Source organism: Carassius carassius, chromosome 1 (assembly GCF_963082965.1).
Source record: "Carassius carassius chromosome 1, fCarCar2.1, whole genome shotgun sequence".
Classification (NCBI taxonomy): Eukaryota; Metazoa; Chordata; class Actinopteri; order Cypriniformes; family Cyprinidae; genus Carassius; species Carassius carassius.
The window spans coordinates 17,465,443-17,491,615 of NC_081755.1; the positions used below are offsets into that span (position 1 = coordinate 17,465,443).

At 38.6% G+C, this 26,173-nt stretch overlaps 1 protein-coding gene across 4 annotated transcripts in view; it reads left to right on the plus strand.

The window, feature by feature from the left end:
- The window catches only part of LOC132140567 (BAH and coiled-coil domain-containing protein 1), an 81,767-nt gene that overhangs the window by 21,157 nt on the left and 34,437 nt on the right, over positions 1 to 26,173 (plus strand). For 3 of the 4 annotated variants that reach the window (XM_059549387.1, XM_059549368.1, XM_059549378.1), the window contains exon 3: positions 21,842 to 22,024. In XM_059549387.1, coding sequence (XP_059405370.1) covers positions 21,842 to 22,024 — 183 coding nt within the window. Of the gene's footprint in view, positions 1 to 17,679; positions 18,000 to 21,841; positions 22,025 to 26,173 lie in introns of those variants that run through there. The other variant, XM_059549395.1, reaches the window with a different exon arrangement.

Genomic DNA, 26,173 nt, shown 5'->3' on the forward strand with positions numbered 1-26,173 from the left:
GACGACGCGTTGCTTCTTCTCGTGATCAACGATGCGTGAGCTTCGCTGAAGAGATGAAAAATCAGGTGAGTCAGCCTTTTCGAGCTCCCTTTATAGGGCTAGGCCACACCCGTTTTGGCGGGAAGTGGCATGGAGGGCGCGAAGCTGGTCTGATGTTGCATCAGCCTGCGCTCGATAGGCTTATGCAGTTGCCGCAGAGCAGCCAATGAGCGAGCGAGCCGTCTCGCCTATGGCTGTGTGCTGCTGCAAATGCGCTTTACAATAATTCAAAATTAAGGATAATTTTTTGCTTCAGTGTATCGTGAAAAGAGACTTTTCCCGTAGCGTCTTAGCTAAGACGCAGTACGAGAGAACTCTCGTAAGAGAACTGTGTCTTTGTAGTAAAAAAACGGCATGGTTTTGCAGCGTACAGTGTCACAAACAGAATGAGACAATCCACCGGAAAAAAGAATGAAAGAAGATAGGTGAAAGATAGTTTATTTGAATTTGGCGCTCCCTCGTGACGCGCTCTGACGCACCTGTCAGCTGATTAGCTGATGGAGGCGGGACTTACAGCGATCGCCTTTTTCTTTGTTTGTTTTATTTTTTGTTTTATGTTGAATGTGAATGTATCTGCATGATTACCATCTGTTTTAGTGCAAATCAGCCCAAATCAGCTCGCTATTACTGCATGATCATGGCTTTCAAAAAATGAACGCGTCTATATGAATAGAGAGAGTGGATTATTTACTTTGGCACATTTGTGGCACATTTGTGTTATTACCATCTGTATAAGTGGCCATCAGCACATCAGCACTTATTTGCATCGTAATTCATTGTAAAAGCTGCATTTCTAGCAACCTCAGGATTTTCTGTAATTGGCAAACAAAGTTAAATCTTTTTTTTTTCTTATTATTCTTATTTTTATTACTCAAATTATTCTTATTGTATTTTTCTAGTGCTCAAATAAATCACTTATATGATGTCTAAGTTTCTGTCTAGTGTTTTATAATTGGAAAAAACTATGCAGTGGTATGTTTACTGAATAAATAGTTTGTAGAAGCCTTCAATACTATTGGGAAATATATTTTCTATTTGGGGGGTCTAGACATAGTCTCAGAAAAATATTTGCAGGAGTCTCATTTTTCATGATATCTTATTCAGAATAGAAACTCATGAGACATGTGGCTTTCAACCCATTACTCTTCTAGATTGCTCCAGGACTCATTTCATGTATTTTTATATCAAATAAAAAAATATTTAAGTTAAAAAATTTTCAAGGCACTTCAGTGTCTATAACTTTTAATATTTTTGAGCATTATCAAATCTGGTTGATAAAAAGTAAAGCCCAACGTGTCTTCTTTCCAAAGACACCAAAATTATGTTTGCAACACACTGAAGTAGGAAACTGTTACAATTATAAGTTAGGTAGAGCACTTTCAGCTGTGAGTCCCATAATGGGGGGTGCTGGCTAACAGGTTAAACAAGGCATTTTAGCAGGGCATGGACAAGTCTTAACTTTTATAAAGAATATCTCTTTGGATTCTTGAAACTTTGCAACTTCACAGATCTTCTTCATGCACCAAGAGGTTCTAACACTCCAAAGAGAAAGGAAAATTTGAATTGCATCATATGACCTCTTTAATGATTTTATTGGGTTGAATAAAATGCATTATAATTTAGCATTACTACTAGTGCTGGGCAATGGTTAATCACATCCAAAATAAAAGTTTTTGTTTATCTATGCATGTGTGCTGTGTATATGTATTATGTATATAACTGTATGTTGTATATAACTGTATAAATACGTGTGTATTTATACATAAATAGGTTATACACAATAAACACAAATATACTATGTACACAGAAACTTTTATTTTGGTAAATATATATAACTAATTATATATACTAATTATGACATAACACTGCATGTGATACATGTTATTACTTCTAGGGATGTGCACCAATACTCCGAAGTTAACAAATGATCAATAATGTATGCAATACATGACATGACTTTTTGATAGCTTCAATATCTAGAAAACAAGAGCATGTCAAAATTGAGACTTCTTAGAATTTAGAAACTTCTAACTTCAATAATTCTTTCTTGAAGAGCTTTCCATTCCCTGAGTTTACAATGTATGTGACATTTTATTGAAAGGACTAAATGATTGTGTGTATTTCAGACATCATGTGACAGCACTGTAGCATTCTGCTGTTTGCAACATTTAACATTAATACTGCATACTACAATAAATAGTAGTCAGTATACAGTGTTTACTGTGTGCGGTATTCAGTAAGTAGTCAGTTAGTATTCCTCTCCAAACATAAGCTTGGCTTTGGGAGGGACAGACACTTGCTTTTGGTCTGTTTGTGTTTGTGTGTTGCTTGGCTCTGAGTTGCGAGTTATGTATTAGTCGCAGGACAGCGTGCTATTTCCTCCGAGATGGCGATAATTGCAGAGAGGTCAGGCTATGATTACAGGCTGCCTGATGCTCTGATGTGTCTTCCTCTTTCTCTGGCGGTGTGTCAGTAGCTGCTCAAGTGGCTGAGAGCCTTTGGCCATTCCATTGTAAAGATGGGTGTGTATCTGTTTGCATGTGTACATAGTGTTTTTGTTTTTGTTTTTTACAGCCTGTTTCATCTTCTCACTTTTCAGGTTTTTGTTATGCTTAGTCTCGTGTCGCCAGACCTTCGACTGAATGGCGAAAGGTCTGGTCCTTATTGAAGCTTATTCTGGCAAATAACCACCCATTTAGACAAGAAAGATTCAAGTCACTGTCATGGAAAACGAGCTATCAATCACAGTTGGTTTTGTTTTTATTTTACGTTAAGGCATGGATTTATCTGTGGTAGATTATTACGCAATAAAATACATTTAAACAATGGGTAACACTACTTCTAACATCTACTTTTATACACAGCTTTTACTATTAAATTTGACCTGTTTTGTACAAATGATTAGTTACACTTTTTCACAGAAAATACATCATTCTTTAAGATTTCAATAAAAGTGTAGTCATATTATGTCCATTTAGCATAGTGTTTTTTTAATCCATACCACATTTACTCCCCCAAATACAAAATAAGTCTTGGTGAGTTTATCAGTTGAGACATGCTGCTGATGATATGGTTCAGCTTGTGAAACTTTATGATATTCCATCAAATTTAGTGATCGGTAGTTACAAAGTGTACTTGTTCCTTGCAGAAAATGCTTCTCTCTACATTTATAGGAAGGCTGTAACTATACTGTGAATTAGGACCTAACCAGTAAAGCGTAGTAAAATCAGTGTATTCCCTGCAATCAATGGCTTTACAGAGAAATCACAGGCAGCTGCACTGGATCGTGTCCTGGGACTTTTACAGAGGTTATTACATGGCTCTGTTCCAAAACCTAGTGAATCTTATCAAGAGCACTTTAAAACAATGATTTTAGCTGATTTTAAACAAACGTTGACTGAAGCTGCGTTCACATTGCAGAACTTGATTGGGATTTCAATTCTGATTTGTTGACCACACCTTATTTTTTATTTTTATTTTTTTGATGACCAGTTCACATCATCTTTTAAAAGTGACCCATATCTGATATCTGCATTTACATTTTACACTTGGTGAAATAACCCAAGTTTGATGTACTGACCCCTAAAAAGGGTTGCCAGGTCTGTGAAATAAAACCAGCCTAATTGGTTTTAAAGCTAAGACTCTGTTTATCCCAGAAGTAGTCTGCTCTGTCTTGTCTGTCAGTTTCCTCTGTGCTCCGCGGTGTATTTTTCACTGCGGTGTGTAGTGTGAGAGAGGCAAGGCTTGTCGGACATAGCAACAGTTACTAAGGACAGTCCTATTGTGTGAGCTGCTAGCTGCTTAGGCCTTTTGTCTTAGAGAGTAAATGTCTTTAAGCCTTAAGCTGTGGTCCCCTGACAGGTTTGTAAATGTGTATATGCATGTATGTATCAGCAGATACTGACAGTCACATTGACAAGTGGGATGTGTTTGTCAAGCGAGAGCTTACTGGCGTGCAAGTGTGTCCATATATATACACACACACACACACACACACACACACACACACACACAGAGATCTCAGGCAGTGTTCTTCAGAGAGACACACTTATACTGCTACTGAACAGATGGCCTCCTAATGAACACTTGTATGAAATCCTTCAATTCTTTATCATCAGTTTACCATGGGCGCAGTTACTTTCATATATATTCTGCCTTTTAGTTGAATCGTGTCTCTATAGGCAGACTGTTAAAGTAATGAACTGGATACTGCATAGCCTTTTTATGCTTGAATAATCATATGCTAATGACCATTTTGGGGAATCCATTAAAAGACCTTCATTTAAAAGCCCTATTTTTGTTCTTTTATTAGGAACATGATGGATGCAAATCAAACAATATAATAAAAAGGACAGATAAATCTAGCATCACTGCTAGATCACTCACAGATTCACATCATGTAACACAAAATGTGAAAACATTAATAACATTATAAAATGGATAGTTCCAGCTGGATGTAAATAACCGTTATAATAATGTCAAACATGTGCAAAAGTGCAATACCGTATTAAAATAGTACACTCTTAATAAGTGTTTTTTTTTTTTTTTTTCAAACTGATGCCATTGAAGAAACCGTTTTATAGTACCTATTGAAGAATTATATGCATGTATATGTATATACATTTTCTAGGCATAACAATTTATGTACAAGCTCAACAAATGTAAGATTTTCAGTGGTAAGCAACTTAAGCCCTGGAGATTTTATCACGCTCAATATGAACAGTATAGCAACACCATTGCATGAGATATAATGTCATCATGCCACCCCAAAAACTAGCTCCTTTTAGCTTGCAATGCCAAGGTCATGGGTTTGATTCCCATGGATTCACATGTACTGATAAACAAATGAATGCACTCGAACACACTGTATCGTGCTTTGTATAAAAATATCTGGCAAATTAATAGATGCAAATGTAATGCACGAAGGTGAGTTGCATGTTGCTGTTGCAGTATGTGACATCTGTCTCTCTCACCTGAACATGCAACGGTTGTTTTTATGTGATAGCGTGTGTGTGTGTGTGTTTGAAGACGTGCTGCTCTAAAACACTGCTATAACTGGGAGTGATTTTATGAGCGTGCCAGAACACCCCGCCAACTCACGGTTTCCCAGCGGGCCGGGCGGCCGTTCCAGCACGCTCCATCTGGGGAGAGTGTGCATCATGTGTTGTGTAAATCAGTTTGCCTTTACAGTATGTGGCAGTATGTACAGCATTGTGTGATCTTGCGATCCACAATCCCCAGTCAGGACTGCAACAGTGACAAAAAAATATAAATATATAAATAAGAAAAATTTAATTAAATCATTAGAAGAAAAAAAAAAACTACCCAAATAAATAAAAATTGGTGACGATAATTTAAAAAAAATCACTATTTGGTGACAGATTGGAAAATTTAAAAGGTAAATCAAGGGTGATTATGACGTTTTCTGAAATTCATTTTCTGAGAACAAGTTAACAAATTAAAACCATTTATTTCCCCTGCCCTGACAGTCAGTATCTTTGTTATTTTGTGCACACTTTACACAACAACGAACAGTGCTGCAATGTCCATTTCACAAATGAGTGACTCTTATGAGCCTTTTCTTTTAAAGAAGTCATTTGATCACGCAACCATTGACTCACTCCCACTCCACTATGAATCATTCTCAATCATATAACATTGACTTTAAGCATAAATACTGCCACTTTAAAGGGTAAGTTCACCCAAAAATTAAAATTCTGTCATTAATTACTCACCCTCATGTCGTTTGAAACCCATAAGACCTTTGTTCATCTTTGGAACACAGTTTAAGATATTTTTTATAAGGGCTTTCTGACCCTCCATAGACAGCGAGGTAGCTACCACGTTGGCACACACACTACTTTGTTGATCATCTTGGTACTTTTCTGGACCTTGAACATGTATTGTTGACCTTGGTAGTTACCTTGCTGTCTATGGGAGGGTCAGAGAGCTCTCAGATTTAATTAAAAAACTCTTAAATTGTGTTCCGAAGATGAAGGAAGGTCTTACGGGTTTAGAACGACATGACGGTTAGTAATTCATTTTAGTAATGAATTTTCATTATTGGGTGAACTAAACTAACCCTTTCAAGATGAGAGTATGTGGTTTAAGATACAAATTCTTAACAGACTTTTTTATTGTAATACATGGTATTCTATTGGATAAATTATCCAGTATTTGTCTATTTATTTATTAACTATAATTATTATTATTTTTGCTTATTTGGGCTCAATTCTAAAGTTGGACTGACTATATTATTATTATTATTATAAATGTGTGGCCACATTAGTGGAGTTTCAGTAAAGTTGTCAATAGTGTACCCAATCTTGTGAAGGTTTTTTGATTCCTATCGAAATTACAGTATTTCACCTGCAAAATTTGGCAAGCAATGGTAAATGTTACCGCACCCTCAGTATATCATTTCTCTAGACTGCAGCAGTCCATACAGCCTCACACAAAACATGTTCTTGCATTGTGTATTTTATTTTTTTGTTTTATGTTGTGTTAAATTGCTGGTCTAAGTACACATTTGTATTAGTATTATTGGCTCACACTAAATAATTAAGTGACATACAGCCAAGTATGCTGACCCATATTCAGAATTCATGCTCTGCATTTAACCCATCTAAAGTGCACACACATACACACAGCAGTGGGCAGCCATTTATGCTTCAGCGCCCAGGGGGCAGTGCCTTGCTCAAGGGCACCTCAGTCGTGGTATTGCCTGCTCAAGACTCAAACCCACAACATTAGGGTTAGGAGTCAAACTCTCTAACCACTAGGCCACAACTTTCAAATGATGGCCCTAAAACAGTCACTTGCCTTCTGTATGTTTAATTTTAGGATCCAGTGGCTGCCTAGTCATTCTTAGTCTTGGCTGATGAGCTTATAATGCAGCACTATTATAATTCACAGTACTGTGGCGATTTTCTGAAAATGGTCAAGGGCTTAATGAAAATCCTCTGTGTGTATGTGGCTGTGCTCTCTCGTCTGTAAATGATATACACCAGCTTTGCAAAGACGCTGTGTTCTGGAGTTTAAAGGTGGCGTCTCACAAGGCAACTCAGAATAAACTTGATTTTGGAGCGTGATACCAAATCTATCAGCTGCTTTTGCTGAAATCTCGCTCTTTTCTGTCAGATCAGAAAAGATCTGTCACCCTCACCGATTAAGAATGAAAAACCGGGTTGACAGACTAAACGCCTGCCTCTGACGTTTCTCTCCTGTATATTGTCACAGACTGCAGAAAAAGAAATGCTTTATTAAGTGAAAATTTTGTCATATTGTCCTAGAAAGTACATGTCATGTACATGCTTCATTCTCTCTTTTTTATATTTGTTCACTGCTAAACTGCTTTTGGTAAGATTTTAGATAGAAGACTCCCAAACTATAAAAAGTTTAATTAAAACTGTATTTTAAAACTGAACCAAAGTTTCAACAAAGAATGCTAGTGTGAATTTTATGAATATTAAACCTAAAAAAGCCCATTATATAACAATCTGTATAACTTTTTAACACACACACACACACACACACGTGCAATGGGTTTCCATATTTTATGTAGAAATTACATAAAACTGAAACTGTACAAACTGTATTTTTTATCCCCTTAACCTACCCCTATCCATGCTATTTGAGATTTTCAAAAAAACGTCATTCTGTATGATTTATAATCTGTTGGGGACCAAAACAAATTTCCCTACAAGGATAAAATGTAAAATGTATTTGTATTACTATCCTTGTGGGATATTTGGTCCCCACAATGAAGGGAATATCTCAACCACACACATTTAGTAGACCAATGTATTTCGGCGGGCCTGTAACTCTGTTTTGATCAGTCAACACCCAGAACCAGAGCTGTCTGTTATATAAATTATACATAACCAGTAGCTCTTGGTTAAGTTTCGGCCTGTGTGATTTAGTGGAGGTGTCTATTTACGATTTGAGTTCTCATGTCACATTTGTTGCTTTTTTTCACGTCGGTTCATCTTAGAAGGTCTAGTTCTGCTCAGTACCCTTATATTACCCCGAACACACATCCTGCCGCTCCACAGACACTTCTGACGTGACATGAAAGGCAGCTGAAACATGTTGTTCTGCTTTGCTGCGTGAGAAAGCACGTAGAAATGCTGCATCCCCCTCACCACTCCATCTGATATTCCCAAGAATCACACCAGTACTCTTGCCTTGCTTCCAACCCCTCTGTCAGCACTCAGCCAGGCCAGCTGACATGTTTTATGGGAATAAAGCCTCTATGTAAAAGAGACTCAGCTAATGCATGCTAAGCCACACCTTCAAAGCGCTGCATTTCCTGTAAGGCCTGTGAAGGGAAACTGAGCTTCATTTAAGATAAATGGTGCCAGCTCTGTGAGAAATCATCTGGAAAAGTTGTGTTTTTAGGAGCTGGGTGAGGGAATTAAAGATGTGTTGCAGTCCTGACAAAATGACTGGTAACCAAATGAATTGATTTCTGCCTACAGACTGTGACATTGGGCTTCCTGTGACCATGTGTAGAATAAGTATTTAGGAAAATGGATAGTCAAGTCAAGTCAAGTCACCTTTATTTATATAGCGCTTTAAACAAAATACATTGCGTCAAAGCAACTGAACAACATTCATTAGGAAAACAGTGTCAATAATGCAAAATGATAGTTAAAGGCAGTTCATTATGAATTCAGTGATGTCATCTCTGTTCAGTTTAAACAGTATCTGTGCACTCATTTGCAATCAAGTCATAAATGGATGAACCATTCTGCTGAAATGAATAAGACTCAAATGGAAACAAACTTTCAGGAATACTGCATTTGATTGTTGACTCAACTCGGTTCCAAAGCTAGTCAACACAATGTGACACTACATCACTGCTTGTTGGGGGGGAAGTGTGTTTGTGAGTTGTATTTTAAAATCTTGATGCTTTGATTGCAGTAACAACCTCTGTCCTCAAGCACAGAGTCCAGATGTACAGCATCTGTGTTTTGCTTTCTCACCATCTCAAAGGACATCGGCTAGAAGCCTGTTCATTTTCAAAAAGAAGCTCTGTACAAACATACAATAAAAATAGCTGAAAAGATCACACGAGACACACAGCGTGAGGCCATGCTAGGACTGTGCTCTGACGCCACAGTAGAAATCTGACAACTTGTCTTGAGTACTTGAGTAATGCAATGTGACAATAAATTCAAACAAATTCAAAATCTTGTGAATTGAAAAGGAACAGATTATTCAATTCTAAATTTGATTCAACCCAGTAATCAAAGATGGCAAATGCAGGTGGCATACTTTCTTGGGTCCTGCACCATCCATTGAGATGAATGGGAATGCTAACGAATAGCTCTCCAGGTATTATAGACCTTGCAAGAAACCTTGACTATAAGTGAAGTGTAGGAGGACAAACTAAAGCAGGACGTTACAGTTCTTTGCCTTACTGGGACTCTGATTTATGTGGATACAACCACACAGCGTACCAAGCCTCTTTCAAACTGATGAACGAGCCGGCAGGGCCAAAGACAACTAGAGAAAGGCATTTGTAAAGGAAAAGGACTTTAAAAGTTTGAAAGGTGATAAGAAAGAAGAGGAGAAGGGAGGTGAGAGGGGAGGACAGGAATCGGAGAGGTTTAGGGGAAAGGAAAACTGAGAAAATGCAGAGCTGTGGAAGAAAAAGACACATGGAAGAAGTGAAAAGAGGAAACATAAAGATATTGAAGATTAAATCAACCTTGAAGACGGAAGAGGTCACAAGAGTAGTGTAGAGTAGATTTATATAGCGCTGCTCCATGTGTCATACATTATCCATACAACAGCCTCTCTGGAGATCTTTACATGATAAAAACTAAAGTGACTGGAGCTGTGTTTATGTGGCTGTTCGTACGCTCAGTTTAATCTCATGAAAGCCGGTCAAGAACATATGTCTTGATCATATGTCACCCCCAAAATCAAAAGAATATTAAACTGTATAGGAAATTGTATTTTGCTTAAAAAATGAAGCCAGAAAGTTGAGATGTGAATTTGGTGCACTCTTTACATTTACCCACATGTTGGTCCAAACCTGTATGAATTTCTTTATTCTGCTGAGAACAAAGGAAGGTATTCTGAACTATGTTGGTAACCAAACAGTTGCTGGTAGCCACTGACTCCCATAGTATTTTTTCCATACTATGGAAATGAATGGCTACGGTGTGAGTAAATTATGACAGAATTTTCTTTTTTGGGTGAACTGTCTCTTTAAGACTTGTTTCAGAGATATCTTGAAGCATGTTGCCAAAATTTTGTGACATTTGTGCTACAGCAATTTTAAAACTGGGTTACTTCAGTTCCCCACCACTGTACATTTTAATTCTATTCAGTAGGGATGGGCGATACCACTTATTTTGTTTTCGATATGATACCGATACTTTTAATAGCCAGTATCGTCTATTTTGATACCGATACAATACTTCTAAACTGAACTTTTACATTATTAGATGTATTAAATTATTGAATTACTAAGAGTACAATGGGTAATAATACCTACTTTATATTTGAAATCCATTTTAACATTCAATATGCCTTAATTGCAACTTACTATGTTATATTTTTGTTTACACATGGTTAAAATATGTTTACTGTTAGTGGTAACCAAGGAAATACAAATACTATAGTTAAACTATGGTTCATTGTCATAAGGGACTGCCAGTAATAGGCTGTCACCTGCACAAAATGCTAACTTTTTATTCAGACTGTATGATTTATATTAACAATACAAAATTGAACATGAGCAATATAAACTTTTAACATTCAAATTTAAATAAATGTATTGCACAAACTAGGGTACAATTTCAGTATGTTTATTGTGAAATAACTCAAACATATATGTTTTTTTCTGCATTGTTCTGGGCTGCCGTTCTCAAAAACATCAATGCTTTCTTATTATAGGCTACTCTTGGGAAACACAGCTCTATTTGTCAGAAGTGAGTGAACAATCTCTATAATTGATTGTTTCTGCGGCTGCCTTGCAAAATTTTAGTGTGTTCAGATCACAGACTGTATAAAACAGGTTCAGATGAGCAGGAAAAAAAATCCCTCCCACACAAATATTTGCTAACATAAGTTATTCGTCCAATTGAATGCTTATTGTATGCATTTATTTTTGTAAAAAAACAAAAAACAAAATGAATGGTAAATAAAAACATCTTAGTATCGCTATTTTATATAAAGTATTGATACTTTCGATACTTCCGGATCGATTCGCCCATCCCTACTATTGTTCCTGTAGCTCAAGTGGTAGAGCATTGCGTTAGCAAGCAAGCGCAAGGCTACTGGTTCGATTCCCCGGGAACACATGATAGGTAAAAATTGATAGCCTGAATGCACTGTGAGTCGCTTTGGATAAAAGCATCTGCTAAATGCATAAATTTTAATTTATTTTAATTTTACTATTCAGGTCTTTATTAATGGAGCGTGATTTTGGACCAGTGAGATTTTGCATGACTCAGCAGAAGTAGAAACCAAGTAATGAACAAAACCATGCTGCTAATTGAGACTACTTAGAAGTTTTATTCCAGACTTTAATTTTAATGGATGAGATCTGTTAAGTGGTTAGAACAGAGTTTTTTTTTTTTTGGCAATACACTAATGAGTATTTGATGAGAAAATTGGCATGAAATAATCTCATAATGTAAACGAATCTTAAAAATCATATGCATTTAGCATTGATTTTAATTTCTTTGTTTTGGGGAAAATCATGACCCAGACATGATTTGTGAGATTCACCCACTCAGTCTAGCTTAATCCAACTGAGTTACATATGCACAGCAGTGCAAACCGTCTGGTTGTCCATGGTTACCTGTTTTCTCGAGCTTATTGGTCACACAGCTAAAAAAGACCACCCAGTTTTTGACTGTAGGGGGACCTTTGATGTGGCGAGGGTAAATGTGTGGGCCATGGGTTTGAAGCCCTCTTAAAACACACTTGCACACTTTAACAGCCTCCAGAGTGGCGTCAGTGTATGTAGTCAAAGGCTTGAGTTACACACACAACTAACATTCGGATCATGTGGACAATTTATTGGAAGAGAAATAAGTGCAATCTGGATATTACACTAATGCGTCTTTTTAAATTAAACTCAGTTCATGAGTATAAACAGCAACAGTATTTCCGTGGGTTCCCACACAGTTTCTGTATCTCGACTCTAGAGACTCCGGCCCTCTAAGCATGACATTCATTCTCACCCCCGCATGCAATGAGAAACCAACGGATTGAGCAACAGCGGCCGAAACAAACCAGATCCGTTAAAATTCCCCGTACTTTTCCCCATACTAGTCATGTGAAGTCCCGTTTGGGTGGAATAAGTGGCTGAATATGGGAGCGCTCTCAGTATTGAATGCGATGACTCAAGCCCAGCTCAGTTCAAACAGATGGCAGCTCTTAACAATGGATCAGAGACACATAGATCTCTGTGTTCTTGGAGCCCCAACTGAGAACCCACACCACCTACACCGCTCTATAGCTATGCTTCCAGCTTCAGTCATGCCTGTGAGAAACACACCTGACAGCAGTTTACACTGTTCATCTCTGTCCACCAGAGCTGCGGTCATTCAGGGTGAGAATGAAGCTCTTTAACAAAGGATTATGGTACTTGGCATTTCTTTTACTTAACACTCTTATCCACACACCATCAAAACCTTGCTTAGTTTTCACCTTGTTTTGAACAATTCCATGAAGTCTATAATATCTCTGCTAACCGTGACTTGTCATTTGATTTGGTTGTATGGATAAAAGCAAGGGTATTCCATTGAACGTCTAAGAGGTACGGTCCCATTTACACCTGGCATTAATATCTGTTTTGGGCAATCCAATCAACCAGAACACCCCAGACCATAGTAAAGGATTGTGTATTTACCTGTCAATCCAATGTGCATAAACAAAAGGTGCTGTATGTACTTTTTGACTGTGCTAAAGGATTAAAAATACCATGATATGTTTGCAGATATTTAGAAAACACGCCAAGTTTACATGTTTCTTAGAAAAACAATGCTTCTGCCAGTTATTTGGCTTTGAATTGTGTGTTCTGTGTCAGAATGTCTGTTTTTGTTGTAATCGCTGTGATTCTGCACACTGGCAATTAACCTCATAGTATTTTGACACTCCGGGTTGCCAGTGTTTGGATAACTCAGTGAATGGAATCCATCAAACAAACTGAGTCAGAGACCCAGAAAGCCTTAGCATTCATCTAAACGGCTCTTTGGCCAGAGGCATATTAAAACGCAGATAATTCAGTTCTTTGATTTAAAATGTGTAAGCCTCATCGCTATCCGTTGTAAATAGTGCGTGTCTTCAATCTGGCAACCTGCATGAATGAGTCTGAGGAGGAAGGGACAGGAAAAGATAGTTGCTCAAAAAATACATGACTGTCATACTAAATAGTATAATATACTAATAAATATATATAATATGTATTTTATGATGAACGCATTAGACAGTTTAAGCACACGCAATTTGCATTATAACAAATGCCTGCAAAGGGCACCAAAAGCCTGATAAATGCTTTTGTTAAACTTAAAGCATGATCAAATCCTTGTTTAATATTGACCAAACATTTAATTTTAAATATCCAATTAATTTTGCCACATTTTTTCAATAGAAATGCTACAGCCTCTTTAATTTCTTCAATTCTTCAACAAAAACATGTGGACATCACAGCCCTTTCCAAAATTAACCATGGTTTTATCGAAGTTAAATTAAAATTAAATTAAATTAAATTAAATTTATGCATTTAGCAGACGCTTTTATCCAAAGCGACTTACAGTGCATTCAGGCTATCAATTTTTACCTATCATGTGTTCCGGGGGAATCGAACCCACAAACCTTGCGCTTGATAGCGCAATGATCTACCAATTGAGCCACAGGAACACAAAATAAATAATAATGTTTCATAAATAAGTTGTTTATTAATTTTATTTTGTGTGATTTCTTAATGGTTGAGACTAAGAAATCAGACAAAAATAGCCATAGGTAACTGTCTAGAGCTGCAATTGTAATTTATAAATATTATATTGATTTATTTACCTATTTGATTAAAGGTATATTTTGGCCCCTTTTAGTAGTTTTTTTTTTTTTTTTTAAGGAGGGGTACAGCAATACTATTCTGCTTAGGGCACCCATTTGACCAGGAGAGGCCCTGGCACAACACAACAAAAACTCAGAAAAATCACCACAACGCATAGGACTTATTTCGTTGTGTTACAGTTTGTTTACATTGTGCTGGGGAGATTTCGTTGTATTGTGCACTACTGGGTCACCATGCAACCCAACTATACAAGTATCCATTTTAATTTGTTTAATAATATAGAAATACATTTTTTATCTCTTTTTATTAGTAACAAACACAGTTTTAAACTGTATATAAAATTCAAGAGCAAATGCACAAATTCAAGGTTTTGAGACATGCCAAATATTTTGTGCCATCTATTTACATTCTCTTTATGATAAACTATCTTAGTATACTGGAGATGTTGTGTTATATATATATATATATATAAAACACATACTGAAGTACCTGTTCTTCTAACATTTTTTATGCATATCAGTTTCTTATATATTGTCAGTCCAGTAGTGAAAAAGAGTGTGTCTCATTAGTCAAAGAGACTGAAATAAGCTTTTTGGGTCTGAGCAGCTCTCTGAAATTATTTTCCATATCAGCACCACTGCACAGGCCCTGTGGGGGAAGAAATCGGATTTTCTCTCCGTTGTGCCAATGGGAAGCATCATGGGAAAGGGGAGCAGATTGGATTGTAGGGAGATGGGCTGACACAGCTGTGGGCGGCTCTTTATATGTGTGTGAGAGTTTGAGAACGTGGTGGATGAGGCGGAACACAATCTAAATTTTGTGTCACTGAAAAAGACTCGGGATTCTGAAATCGGGTCTAGGTGAAAAATGTTGAGAGCTGAGAGGCACAAAGAAAAAATATTTTTATATCTCCCTACTTGAATATTTTCTGAGCCGGTGTATTTCATATGATTTAGTTTAACGTGTGAATGAGAGAAAAAAGACTAAGTAACATCAAGTCCAAAGCAAGTTTTTGTCCTACCAAGTCATGACATGATTTTGGCAATAGCTTGGTTTCTATCTTTTTAGCTCACAGTTAAAATCTTGCTCGTCCATCTGCTCTTCCTAGCAGCACATTTAACATCAGATATCATCTGACTGACTGTGATTTTGTCGCAGCATTTTCAGTGAAGAGAGAAAAATGATTTCAAGGAATTTTCAAGTTAAAATCTAATGGAGGTTAATAATTATAATTCAAACTGTTTGAATTACAATTATTAGCATCCAGACTGCTGTGATAACATATCTACACAGGCATATTTGATATAGACATGATTAAATTCTAACCTCCCCAGACAAAACTAGTTCTGTCAGAATATGTCTTCAGAGAGTTTGTTCTACTGGTGTAGACAGCTCCATAGATAATATTAGGATCATTCTAGTTTTGTTGCATGTTTCCCGCTCTCAGTGTAGACAGAATTCTAGCTGGTGGAGAAGAAGAGTGGAATTGAATAAAGTGAGAGTGGGATGAAAGAACAACATGAGGTGTTTGGAGAGAAAACAGTGTGTAGCGGGAGTCCACTCCTCCCTGCGCCAAATGGCAGGAATCTGGCGTGAATCGCGGCTCCTGTGAGGTGATGTATGCAGTAAAGCTTTCGGGAGGCTGAGACTGAACTGACATGGGTTTACTTGGCTGATTCTATACATATCAGGCCAGTGGATGCTGTGTCTTAGCAATTAAGTAGAATTTAAAAGCATAGTTAATCTGAAATTGATTAATCTTTTATTCAATATTGATTTTATTTTATCACATGTATTCACCCTCCCTCCCCCGAAAAACATTCACATTTAGCTGTTCACACTATTATTGCAATAACAATATATTATTATTGTGCTGTTGTACGTAATATCTTCTTAGCCTTGTGCTATGGCTGATATAAAACAGTATGGACTGCCTACATTTTATTTTTGTGAATGTATGGGATTGAAATGCCACTGCAACTGTAGATTGATCCAGATAGACTGACTTTACACACACAATCCCAGCACAGAAAACGTATGCTCTTCTTGAAAGCTATTATTGTTCGAGAGAGGCTAGACTTCTTGTCATGGCACTGCTCATTCCGGCCCTGTTTATTTGCAGTTCCCATAAAACGTGTCCTCTGCAGAGCTCGACATCCAGACAGCCATCCATTAGCCTGTTTGCCTGAGGTTCGAGCCCCTATCAGTGAGTGATCCATGAGCAAATAGACCTTTAGAAATGAAGTTTTTTTTTTTCAAAGCTGAACCCCAGTGCACCCTAGGGTGAGGTTGACACACAGCAGGTATTAACGCACATGTTCCTGCAATGTTTTCATCAATACTGACAGCTGTTTTGTTTTATATTTCATTTATTTCACACTTGGTTCATATGAGTTCAACTGGTGACTATTAGCTCTCTTCTACAAGCTCAAACCATCCCTGATCATTAAAGTTTAGCTCTTTTAAAAATTAAAATTCATGATTTACTCACTCCCTATGACAAAACTGACTTTTTTTCCCATTAAAAGCAACAAGCTTGATTTACACAGTTGTTTTACATACCATGAAAGCATGATAAAAGAATGTTAATGAATGTGCACTATATTCTATTTCATATTTGGAGAAAATCCGATTGTAAATCTTCTCAACCACTATAGCTCTGAGCCTTATTTCTGGTTCTGCATATTAAAACTTAATGCATGACAACCAATTGCGTTGAGCCTCATTTAAGTCAAACATGCCAGGACGTGTCCTTATATGCACCATGTTTCAATATGATTGTATATTATGTTATTAAGTATGCACTTGCTATTTGGAGAGTTTTCAACCCACATTGAGACTTGTGTTGACTCACTGAGGTTTAGTTTGATTTATCCCCATCTTGTTGGCTCAATGCATGTCGACAATCAGGGTTCAAAAGTCTCATTAGTTTTGGTTAAAGCTATGTGTCATTTCAGTTTACATTAGACAATAAATCTTGGACAAGAAATACTTGTCACACCACCCTCTTTGATTCTGAGTTCCGTGGCTAACCACCAAGCCACTGTACAAACACTGGCTGCCACCTCACACACAAACACACAGCCTTGATTTCACCACTTCCTCTGCCCTTATCATTTTGTCACTTTTTTCACTTTATCCTACTCTTCTCTAAGTAAACACCCTTCTCTCTCTCTCTCTCTCTCTCTCCATTCTTCAATACCCACTGACGGACCGCATCCATACTCAGCTGACAAGAACGCACTGAGTGTGGAGTGTCAGAAGCATGTGCAACCGATCCCTCCTCTTTCTTTTTTCATGTGCTTTCCTCCTCTTCCCACATGAGTCCTGGATTCACACCAGCTTGACTCACTTTGGTACTGGTTAGTACCGCTGTCTGACCAGCCCCCTCAATTTACATGCTCACCCACTCACCAACTCTCTGTCTCACACACACACAGACACACACACACACACACACACACACACACACACACACACTCATCCAGATTGGCCCCTGAGGGTCCCTCCACTTCCCGCTCTACAAGTCCCTCTAGCATTGTGAAACAGGAGCGCCATCCCAGTTGTCTACAAACCAATAGGAATGTTTGGCTACCAATTCTTTTAATGTTTTCAAGATGGCTTTGACTCTTATAAGGAAATCCCCCAAGTTTAGTAGCCATTTGAAATTCCTGCTCCTTTTTTACAGCGAGGAAGTGTTTTCTGAGTCACGGCGTGTGCCCCAGTCTGTCCGAGGCTAGGGAGCTTGGAAGAGAGCTTGTGGTGTTACCTTTCGGTACACGAGTATCGTACGAGGTGCCGAGGCTCTTATGAGAGTCTGAGGTTCTGCTTTCTTGAACTCCAAATCTAACATCTGTTTTCTATAAAGGATAAAGAACAGAGGACTCAAGTGACCCTTACGGGATGTTTTTACTGGGTAAGTCAAAGTCAGACTGTTTCCCAACTTAAATACTTTTTTGCTTCTATTCTGATCACTGTAGCCTGTTGTGTGCGGTTTGTGTGGAACGCAGTGGTTACTGAACCAGGATAACTGTTTCTTTAGGATCCTTACTACTTCATAAGGCATTTTCATTTACTACCGGCTGGCTGATTAGACTATTTATACATAATTTAGCCTTCACTTGTTAGTTATTTCATTATTGTTGTTCACTGTAGGTGAAACAAACTTTGTTTGTTGTCAGTCAGTCTGAATTACTCTCAACTTTTAAGGCAGGATCTGCAACCTGCATGTTCATGTGTAAACCACTTCTAGACTCTGCATAGGGATAAGCAGTAATTCAAGTTTGAAAAGTGTGTATGTCTCTATTTCCAACAATGATGTGGTACTGTATGAGTCCATGGTTAATGTGAGCAATCCAAGCAGTGAGTCCAAACTGACGATGTCATGTCTAAGTGTTACTTACTGCCTTTGACACAGGCCTACGATCAGTTATTGCCCTCTTAGGCTTCACTCCCCCAATAGAAGACAAGCTGCTCCACTTTCATCAGATCAGTGTTAAAGAGAAAGTTACCAACACCCCAGACCGGATCAACCCACAGAGCGTCTGGTTTGGATGAGGCCATGCTGTTCTCACTCATCTTTCCCGTTCTTGCCATCCCCATGACAACAGTACCATCAGACGCCTCCCTCTGAGCTGACTAGGGAGTTGAATGAATCTTCCTGCCTCCGTTAACGGGTGGCAGGGCCATGGCTTCCACTGTGGCTGCACATGAGATCCAGTGTGTACACATAGAATGTGCCAGGATCCCGCTGGTTATTACAAGCCTGTGGGTGTATGTGTGGTTCCTGTGGATTCAAGGATTCGCTTATTCGGGTGTGCATTGATGTCGGCATGCTTTTCAGATATAATGGGATTTTTTTGTATAAAATGATATAATAGGATTAATCTTTGCTGTCACGGATCTGCATCGATTTTGAAGCACATGACCTGGATTTTTCTGAAGCTTTCAAGGTAGCACCAGACTGGCATGACCTAAGACGTAAACAGTGTTGGGTCAGAAAACAAATGAACATTACGAGTGTTGGTGAGCCTCGTCTTGCTTTTAATAACCTTCTAAATGAACCCCTGGTCTGTGTTCCTCTCCAGAGCTCATTTTTATTGGCATCCAGCCCTGGTTGTGTGTTTACACCTCTACCCATCAGCTCAGTAGCTTTTTCTTTAATAGGAAATCTGCATTGCGTTCCAATTTAGCATTTTGGATGTGTGGCTGAGGCAGTGACACTGACTTGGTGTTTGTTCTGACTACAGTTTGCCCTGACAGATTAATCTAACAAGAGGTGGGGTTATGCTGATTTAGGATTATGTAGTGAATGTGAATGTGTGGGGCATGGGGAGTGGTAAAGTCTCTATCTTGTCTTTCATCTGCCCAGTGTCTTGGTACGGCCAACATTTGTCTAGTTGTATACTATGAAGGGCAGGACAGAGAGTGGGTGGCTGTGTAAAGTTTGTAATTACAATACTCCTCCAGTTTGTTCCTAAGAAGGCCACTTCCATTTCTCTCCACCTCCGGTTTCCTGGATGTTTATCTGTCAAAGTGTACATTAGTGTTTTTGTACATTGTTCTTCTGTGATCACACTTGATTGCCTTTGACATTAGAGTGGCCTTGTTTTGCTCTGTTGCGTGGAGTCAGAGTGAGACATCTATTCATGTGTTTTGTTTGGAGCCTCGCCTGTTCATTTTTGTGTGTTTGGCTGTATATGATTGAAATATTAGCTCATAAGCTTGGTGTACTTAACATTTTTACTAAGGCTGCAAATATTTGAACAGTTCACTGCGGTGGTCACTGTTTCTGTTGTGTATTGTACACTATAACAGAATTAAGGTTATATTTTTCACAGTCTGGCAAAAGTCTGGTCCACTTTACAAATTATTCTGCTAAAAGACATGATTGAACTGCCATTCGCATCCATTCATAGTGTTTTCCTGCCTTTGGGCTGAGATGTTGGGATTGGCTCCAGCATTCCCATGCAGCATATGTATCCAATACCACAACTTCAGAAGATAAAAGTCATTCGATCTACAATTGGAAAACTGGGAGTACAATTAAAACCATGCTTAATCAATGTCTCTCTCTCTCTCTCTCTCTGTAGTGAACAGTAGTCCATCAAGCAGTTACAGGGGTGTTGCTCTGAGCTCAGAAAGGACTCACTACATTTTGTAGCCACCATACAATGTTCTTGTGTAATAATGATGCAGTCTAAGGCCAAGACTACAGGATATACAATGCCAGACTGAAGATTTAGAGTCAAAGGTTAAAATGCTGATTTACTAAGGTTGTAAATTTTGTATAAAGTGTTAGCTTGTTAAGGTCAGGCTTGTGAGGATCTCACCATTCTCTCTCTTAAAATCAGTGGTCGAGAATGTGTTTTTGCACATTCTTTGGACCCACAAGAGAAAAACATGTAGACCTTCTGGAGGGTGTCAGACTGATGGTGTAACTCTGAGGTCGAAATGCAGCTGATTGGTTTTTTTTTGGGGTTCTTCATATACAGAGCGTGTGAGAATAAGATTGGAGAATTCCAGCAGGACAGAAGAAGGTACCACAGTGAAGAAGGCTGCTGGCTGAAATTAAGAGAAAAAGAGAGTAGAGTTCAGGGCGAAACTAAGTCAGTGAGAATGAATGACAAAAGAAAAAAAAAGGGTAATGGAGAAAGGGGGGGGGGGGGTTGGAAAGGAAATTCACAGGAGAGAGAGAAAGAAAGATAGGGAGTGCATTCATCTGTAAGATGAGATATCTGTCCAGTGATGTGACGTTATCTCTGATATGTATCCCAGGGCTAAACTATAATATGTATGTGTGTGTGCTGAATGGGTGGTGTTCACTCTTGTTTGTGGAGAATGAGTGGATCTGGCAGACATTACTGATCAGACATGCTTCCTGGGCATAAGCAAGTCAATTTGATATTTGTTGCTTACAAAAGCAACCCAAAAACTAGTCTCAGCTTAAAACACATACCATCTTACAGCCCTTTAAGTGGCACAAATATACTAAACAGACTTGTTTGAGGCACTTTGTAATAAAGTAAGAAGATATCCTAGTGAATAGCAGTATATTTTACATTCTTATTTATTTCAAATTTATGTTACATTTAACATTAAGTAAAAAAGCAAAACGTGGTCAGTTAATGAATATGTTGTTCTAATGCCCTTTCCTGTATAAGTTGGTGGCTCATGGCCAGAATATTCAACAACGTGGACTAGAGCAGTGTTCCCCAATCCTGTTCCTGGAGGTACACATTTCAGATATGTCACTTATCAAAGTGGTTCCCAACCCTGGAGGCACCACAACACTGCACATTTTGCAAAGTTTCCTTTCTCTGACACACCAATTTTGGATCTCTGAGTCTCTATTGATGAGCTGATGACGTGAATTGGGTGTGTTTGAGTAAGGAGACGTGTAAAACGTGCAGTGTTGGGTGCCTCCAGGACCAGGCTTGGGAGCCACTGACTTATTTGACCCATCCATTTCAGGTTTTGGAGTATCTACTGAGCTGATGGGTTGAATCAGGTGTGTTTGATTAGGAAGAGTTCATAAATGTGCAGTGTTGGTGTGCCTCCAGAAATAGGGTTTGGAAACACTACATTAGACTTTATGCTGATAACCAAATTCTGAACAAGCTGCAAAAAAAGCGAAGTGTACAGACAATAGGAATTGCGTTATTAAGTCCTTTGAATCCTTATGCTCAGATATGTCCACTGTCATGCTACAACACAACACACCTAACCTACTCCACCTTCCTTCCCCTCTTTACACAGGCAGTGGACTGATGGGGAACTCCTCAGCTTCCTTCATGGGGACTTTCCTGGCCAGCAGTCTAGGCTCTCCTCCCTCACATCCACCGCACCCATCTAGACCACCGTCCTCTCCCTCCTCTCCTCCTTATCGTGGGGGTCCTCACTCCAGCGCCTCTCAGATCTGGTTTCCCCACTCACATGAAGGTAAGATGGCTCCATTCCACTCATCTGTTCATCTGTCTGTCTGGATATGTGTCTATCCATGCGTTTGTGCCTCTGGACTTTCTCATCAAGAGGAAGCAGCTCTCTCTTTTTTATAAACTGCGAAATGTGCCGCCCCAGAGGTTTTCGGGAGTGCAGAAAGGGGACAAAAGTTCAGCCAAAGAATCTTGTGGTCTGTGATGTGCATCAACAAGAATTTATGCGCACAATGTGCAAACTCAGACACACAAAAAACATTGGATGAAGAACAAGCTAAATGGTCAACAACATTGCAGCTGTCGTGTAAAAGCCAATGTGGCTTTTCTCACCGTTCCTTATACTAGCTTGGCCTGAGCCACACCCGGCCCCCAGCCTGCCAAATCAAGAGCCAGCCTTCTTCAGCACTGGCTCTAGATCCCTATAGATGACAGTCTACTACAGCTCCGCAGAGATAGCAATATAGAGAAAGAAGGCAAGAGTAGGAGATGTCCAGGCATGCTCAATGCCACTCTTCACTTATTCACACATAAATCCCCTCTGGGCCACGTCCAAATGTGCCAAACAGTCATAAACCATTAGGAGTTCATCCGTGTGTTGTTTGTGTAATCCTCAAACTCAGCTTGTCTGAGTGCAGCACTATCCCCATGCCTGTTATCACCATACCCCAGTCTATTTTCACTCTTTTCTCCACATACCCTCCCTTCTGGTATGGTGGAAGACAACCCTGTTCCATTTGGAGTTCACACTTAGAGGAGGTGTGTGGAGATGACTTACATTATATTGCTTATCAATCATCCATTTTGAAGATTTTTCTGGTCAAGGACCACCAATTAAAACAAGTCAATTTCAGTTTTCAGACTTAAACACAGGTTAAATGGTGCCATAAACCTCACAAACCAAGGCAAATACAGAAGCTTGTTCTTTCTGGTTTGTCTTAATATAGAAGCGTGGTAAACTGTTGGCAGCCCAATAAAAGCCTGTGAACCCTGACTCCGGGATATTACACAAAGCCAGCCAGTCGGAATGCAATTTTGTGAAACCTTTTCCCAGTTTTATGTGCAATATGCATCAGATGGTCAGTGGGTGTTACTTCTAAGGCAAGGACTAGTAGAGGACTAGCTTACCGATATTCAAGACATGACTACCCAAAAATTGCCCATATGTGCACCACGCAATGTGACAGAACATGCACTACCTGCCAAGCCATGAAGAGACATAAATCCAGAGATGTTGGTTTGTTCCTTTGGCCAATGGAACATTGATCAAGTTCCCAAAGAAGCTGCACATTTTTATTAAGAATGATAATGATAATGGTTACGTTGCTAAGTAATAAGGCTGATTATGAGTGGGATTATGATAGCAAGCTATTATCTGTATTGCAGTTTAATTGTGCAGAACGTGGTGTGAAAGTGATTGAATCCTGGCTTGCCATCAGCATCATTCAGCTCTCTCCTCTTTAAGATAATTGCAAATTGTCTTTTCTTCAGTTTGCATAAAAAAGCAAGTGATCAAAATGAGAAGCACAATTACCCAGCCTATTCTCTGCACCCTGTGGGACAGAGTCTCCCGCCAGCAGCAGCATAAGCATATCTGCAAGAGCACTTTGAAGATATCCTAAAATTCCTTATGCCTCAACGTCTGTGAATGGTGTATTTTGGCATTCTACATATCAATTAAACTTATCTCTGAATATTTTGTGTAGCACTGTGGGGTGAGTTATTGTCTTAAAAACATTTTCCTTTTTTTTTCAGTATAAATTTACTTGACAAGCAAACTGAATATCATTAGTTTTTCATAGGATATATCTTTAAGTCTATTCAAACATATTTCTTGAATTAAGGATTTTACACCTCTTGCAAGCAAACATAATCATAAATCTAACAAAATATAAATATGAAAAATGTCAATTTGCAGCAGCTCTTTAATCACAGTTTTATGAATTTCCTCACTACTGGAATGCCCAAGGACACATCAGATGCTAATCTGAAAACTAATCTCAAAGACATATCGCCATTCTGTAGTTGCCAAATACATTTTGCATTGACATGCATTACATTAGTTGTTTAAAATAAAAGTACAATTCTGCAGTAACAAAATTGGATTAAGCTGGTATTGGATCAGTAATAATAAACATTTAACTTCTGCAGAACTGCTCTGGGTACCTATGGGACTTGACTCTCAAATGAGTTCTGTCTTTAATCTACTGATGCATGACCAAATAATGTAATAACAGTGCTTATGAAGTCAGTAGCTCATAAACAACAACTACTGTATATTAAAATTTTTTTAGAAGGGGGAAACTGAAATACAGAAAGCACAAGGAAAGCCCAGCAGGCACATTGCCAGCTGGTCTATGTCCAAATTAAGGTTTTAACTGTGCCAAACAGAGGCTGCCATCCTCTGCTTTCTTCTACCCCATGTTTATATATATATATATATATATATATATATATATATTAAACATAGATCACAAACTGGAAGATCTGTCATCTGAACATGTTGTATTGCCAAATTACAGTTCCATTGTAGCTATGTTGATTATAACAATAAAATTGTTGTTGCTGATGTTGCCTAATGTTAGCATTTCTTGCATGGTTCAAAAACCATTTGGGGCCATTCTTTGGCAAAGAATCAGCTTTTTCATGGTGGAACAGTTGCAGATTGGCCAACGGGTCCCTGGTGGTGGAAGAAGCACTTATGTCTCTTTATAGCCCTCATGCATCACTTGTTTCTTCTCTCTCAATCCAATCATGTCTTTTCTCTGTCGGTAGAATGCAGGCTGTCCTCTCCTCCCCCTCCTCTATTGCCAGGCTCCATCACTTCCTTTCAATTAGCAGTCCTGATGATTACCACTCCCATCCTCCTCTGTCTTTCCTCTCCACCCTCTGCCATTTTTGTACTGCTCTGTCACTTCTTCTCAGTTTGCAATCTCGACAGACAGCTTTATCTGCCCCTCTCTGTCTCTCCTTAAACAATTTACTCTGGGCTATTTACAGATGCGTGCTTGTATGCACTGTCATGAGCAGACACAGGGAGAACGATTGGCTATCCATGTGAACAGGAAGATTGAGAGATAGGATTAGTAGGAATGTGCAAATTGTGTACCATTAGCATTTGTAGGAGTTCCAGCTCTCTTCAAAGAATCTGCCTGCATAACAACAGCTTTATTGTCTGGGAATTAGCCTGTTCGATAAAGTGCTTTTACTGGGATTTACTGATTGGTAATGCAAAATAATTGTTTTAATATTTGTATAGTTAAAGGATAATTGAAATAAAATGTAATTCATGAGTAATAGCAGTTCCAAATTATTCATACTATTTCAGATTTCAGTTTGAATTCTGCATCCTGAATTCAAGCCTGCAGCCACGAAATAAATAGATATAAAAAAAATATAATCGGCATGTTTCCAAATGTATTAGGGTCTTGGTATGTACTGTTAAGGTACAGTGAACCTTTTTTATTTTAAATTTTTTGCTGATTTTGAGAAAAGCCTAAATTTTTTCCTGTAAATATTCTGCAATAAGATGCAGTAACATCCTGCTCAGATAATAACAGTTTTGCATGTGCTGAGTGAGCTGGTGTCAATCACTTACAGACAGAGAGTGCCACAGTGTTAGCAGCATTAATGTCAGCACTAAGCAGTAAAACCTGCCTCGTCTAGCCTGCTGGCACAGCATCTTCCCTTGTCCTGGTCAGATTAACAGTTGAATGTGCAGTGCAATGCCCAGCGGTGCCTGCTCACCTACCCTAAGAGGCCTCTGCCTAGCACCGAGCAACCAGCCACTATCGGCCGCAACCAGGCGTCACTGTGAAACAGGATTACGCTGCCAAGTGTCATGCACAGAAATACAAAGACACCAGAGAAACATCCGAAGAATGATTTGCATAACGCAAGCTTGTATCACACTTTTGCATAACCCACAGGAGTAATGTATTGTTCAGAGGGAACCTTATTTTTTTCCATTCTTAAATGAATTGGCATAAATGAATGTGCTTATTAATGCTGACAGGCAGTGAGAATAAATATGGAGCTTGCAATTATAACCTTCCACTGTACGTAAAAAAATTGGAGCTGCTACATGACTGGAGGGTTTTTTTTGTTCTTCAGTCTGAACTGCATAGTAGGGAAAGCCAAAATCATGCAAAAAAAT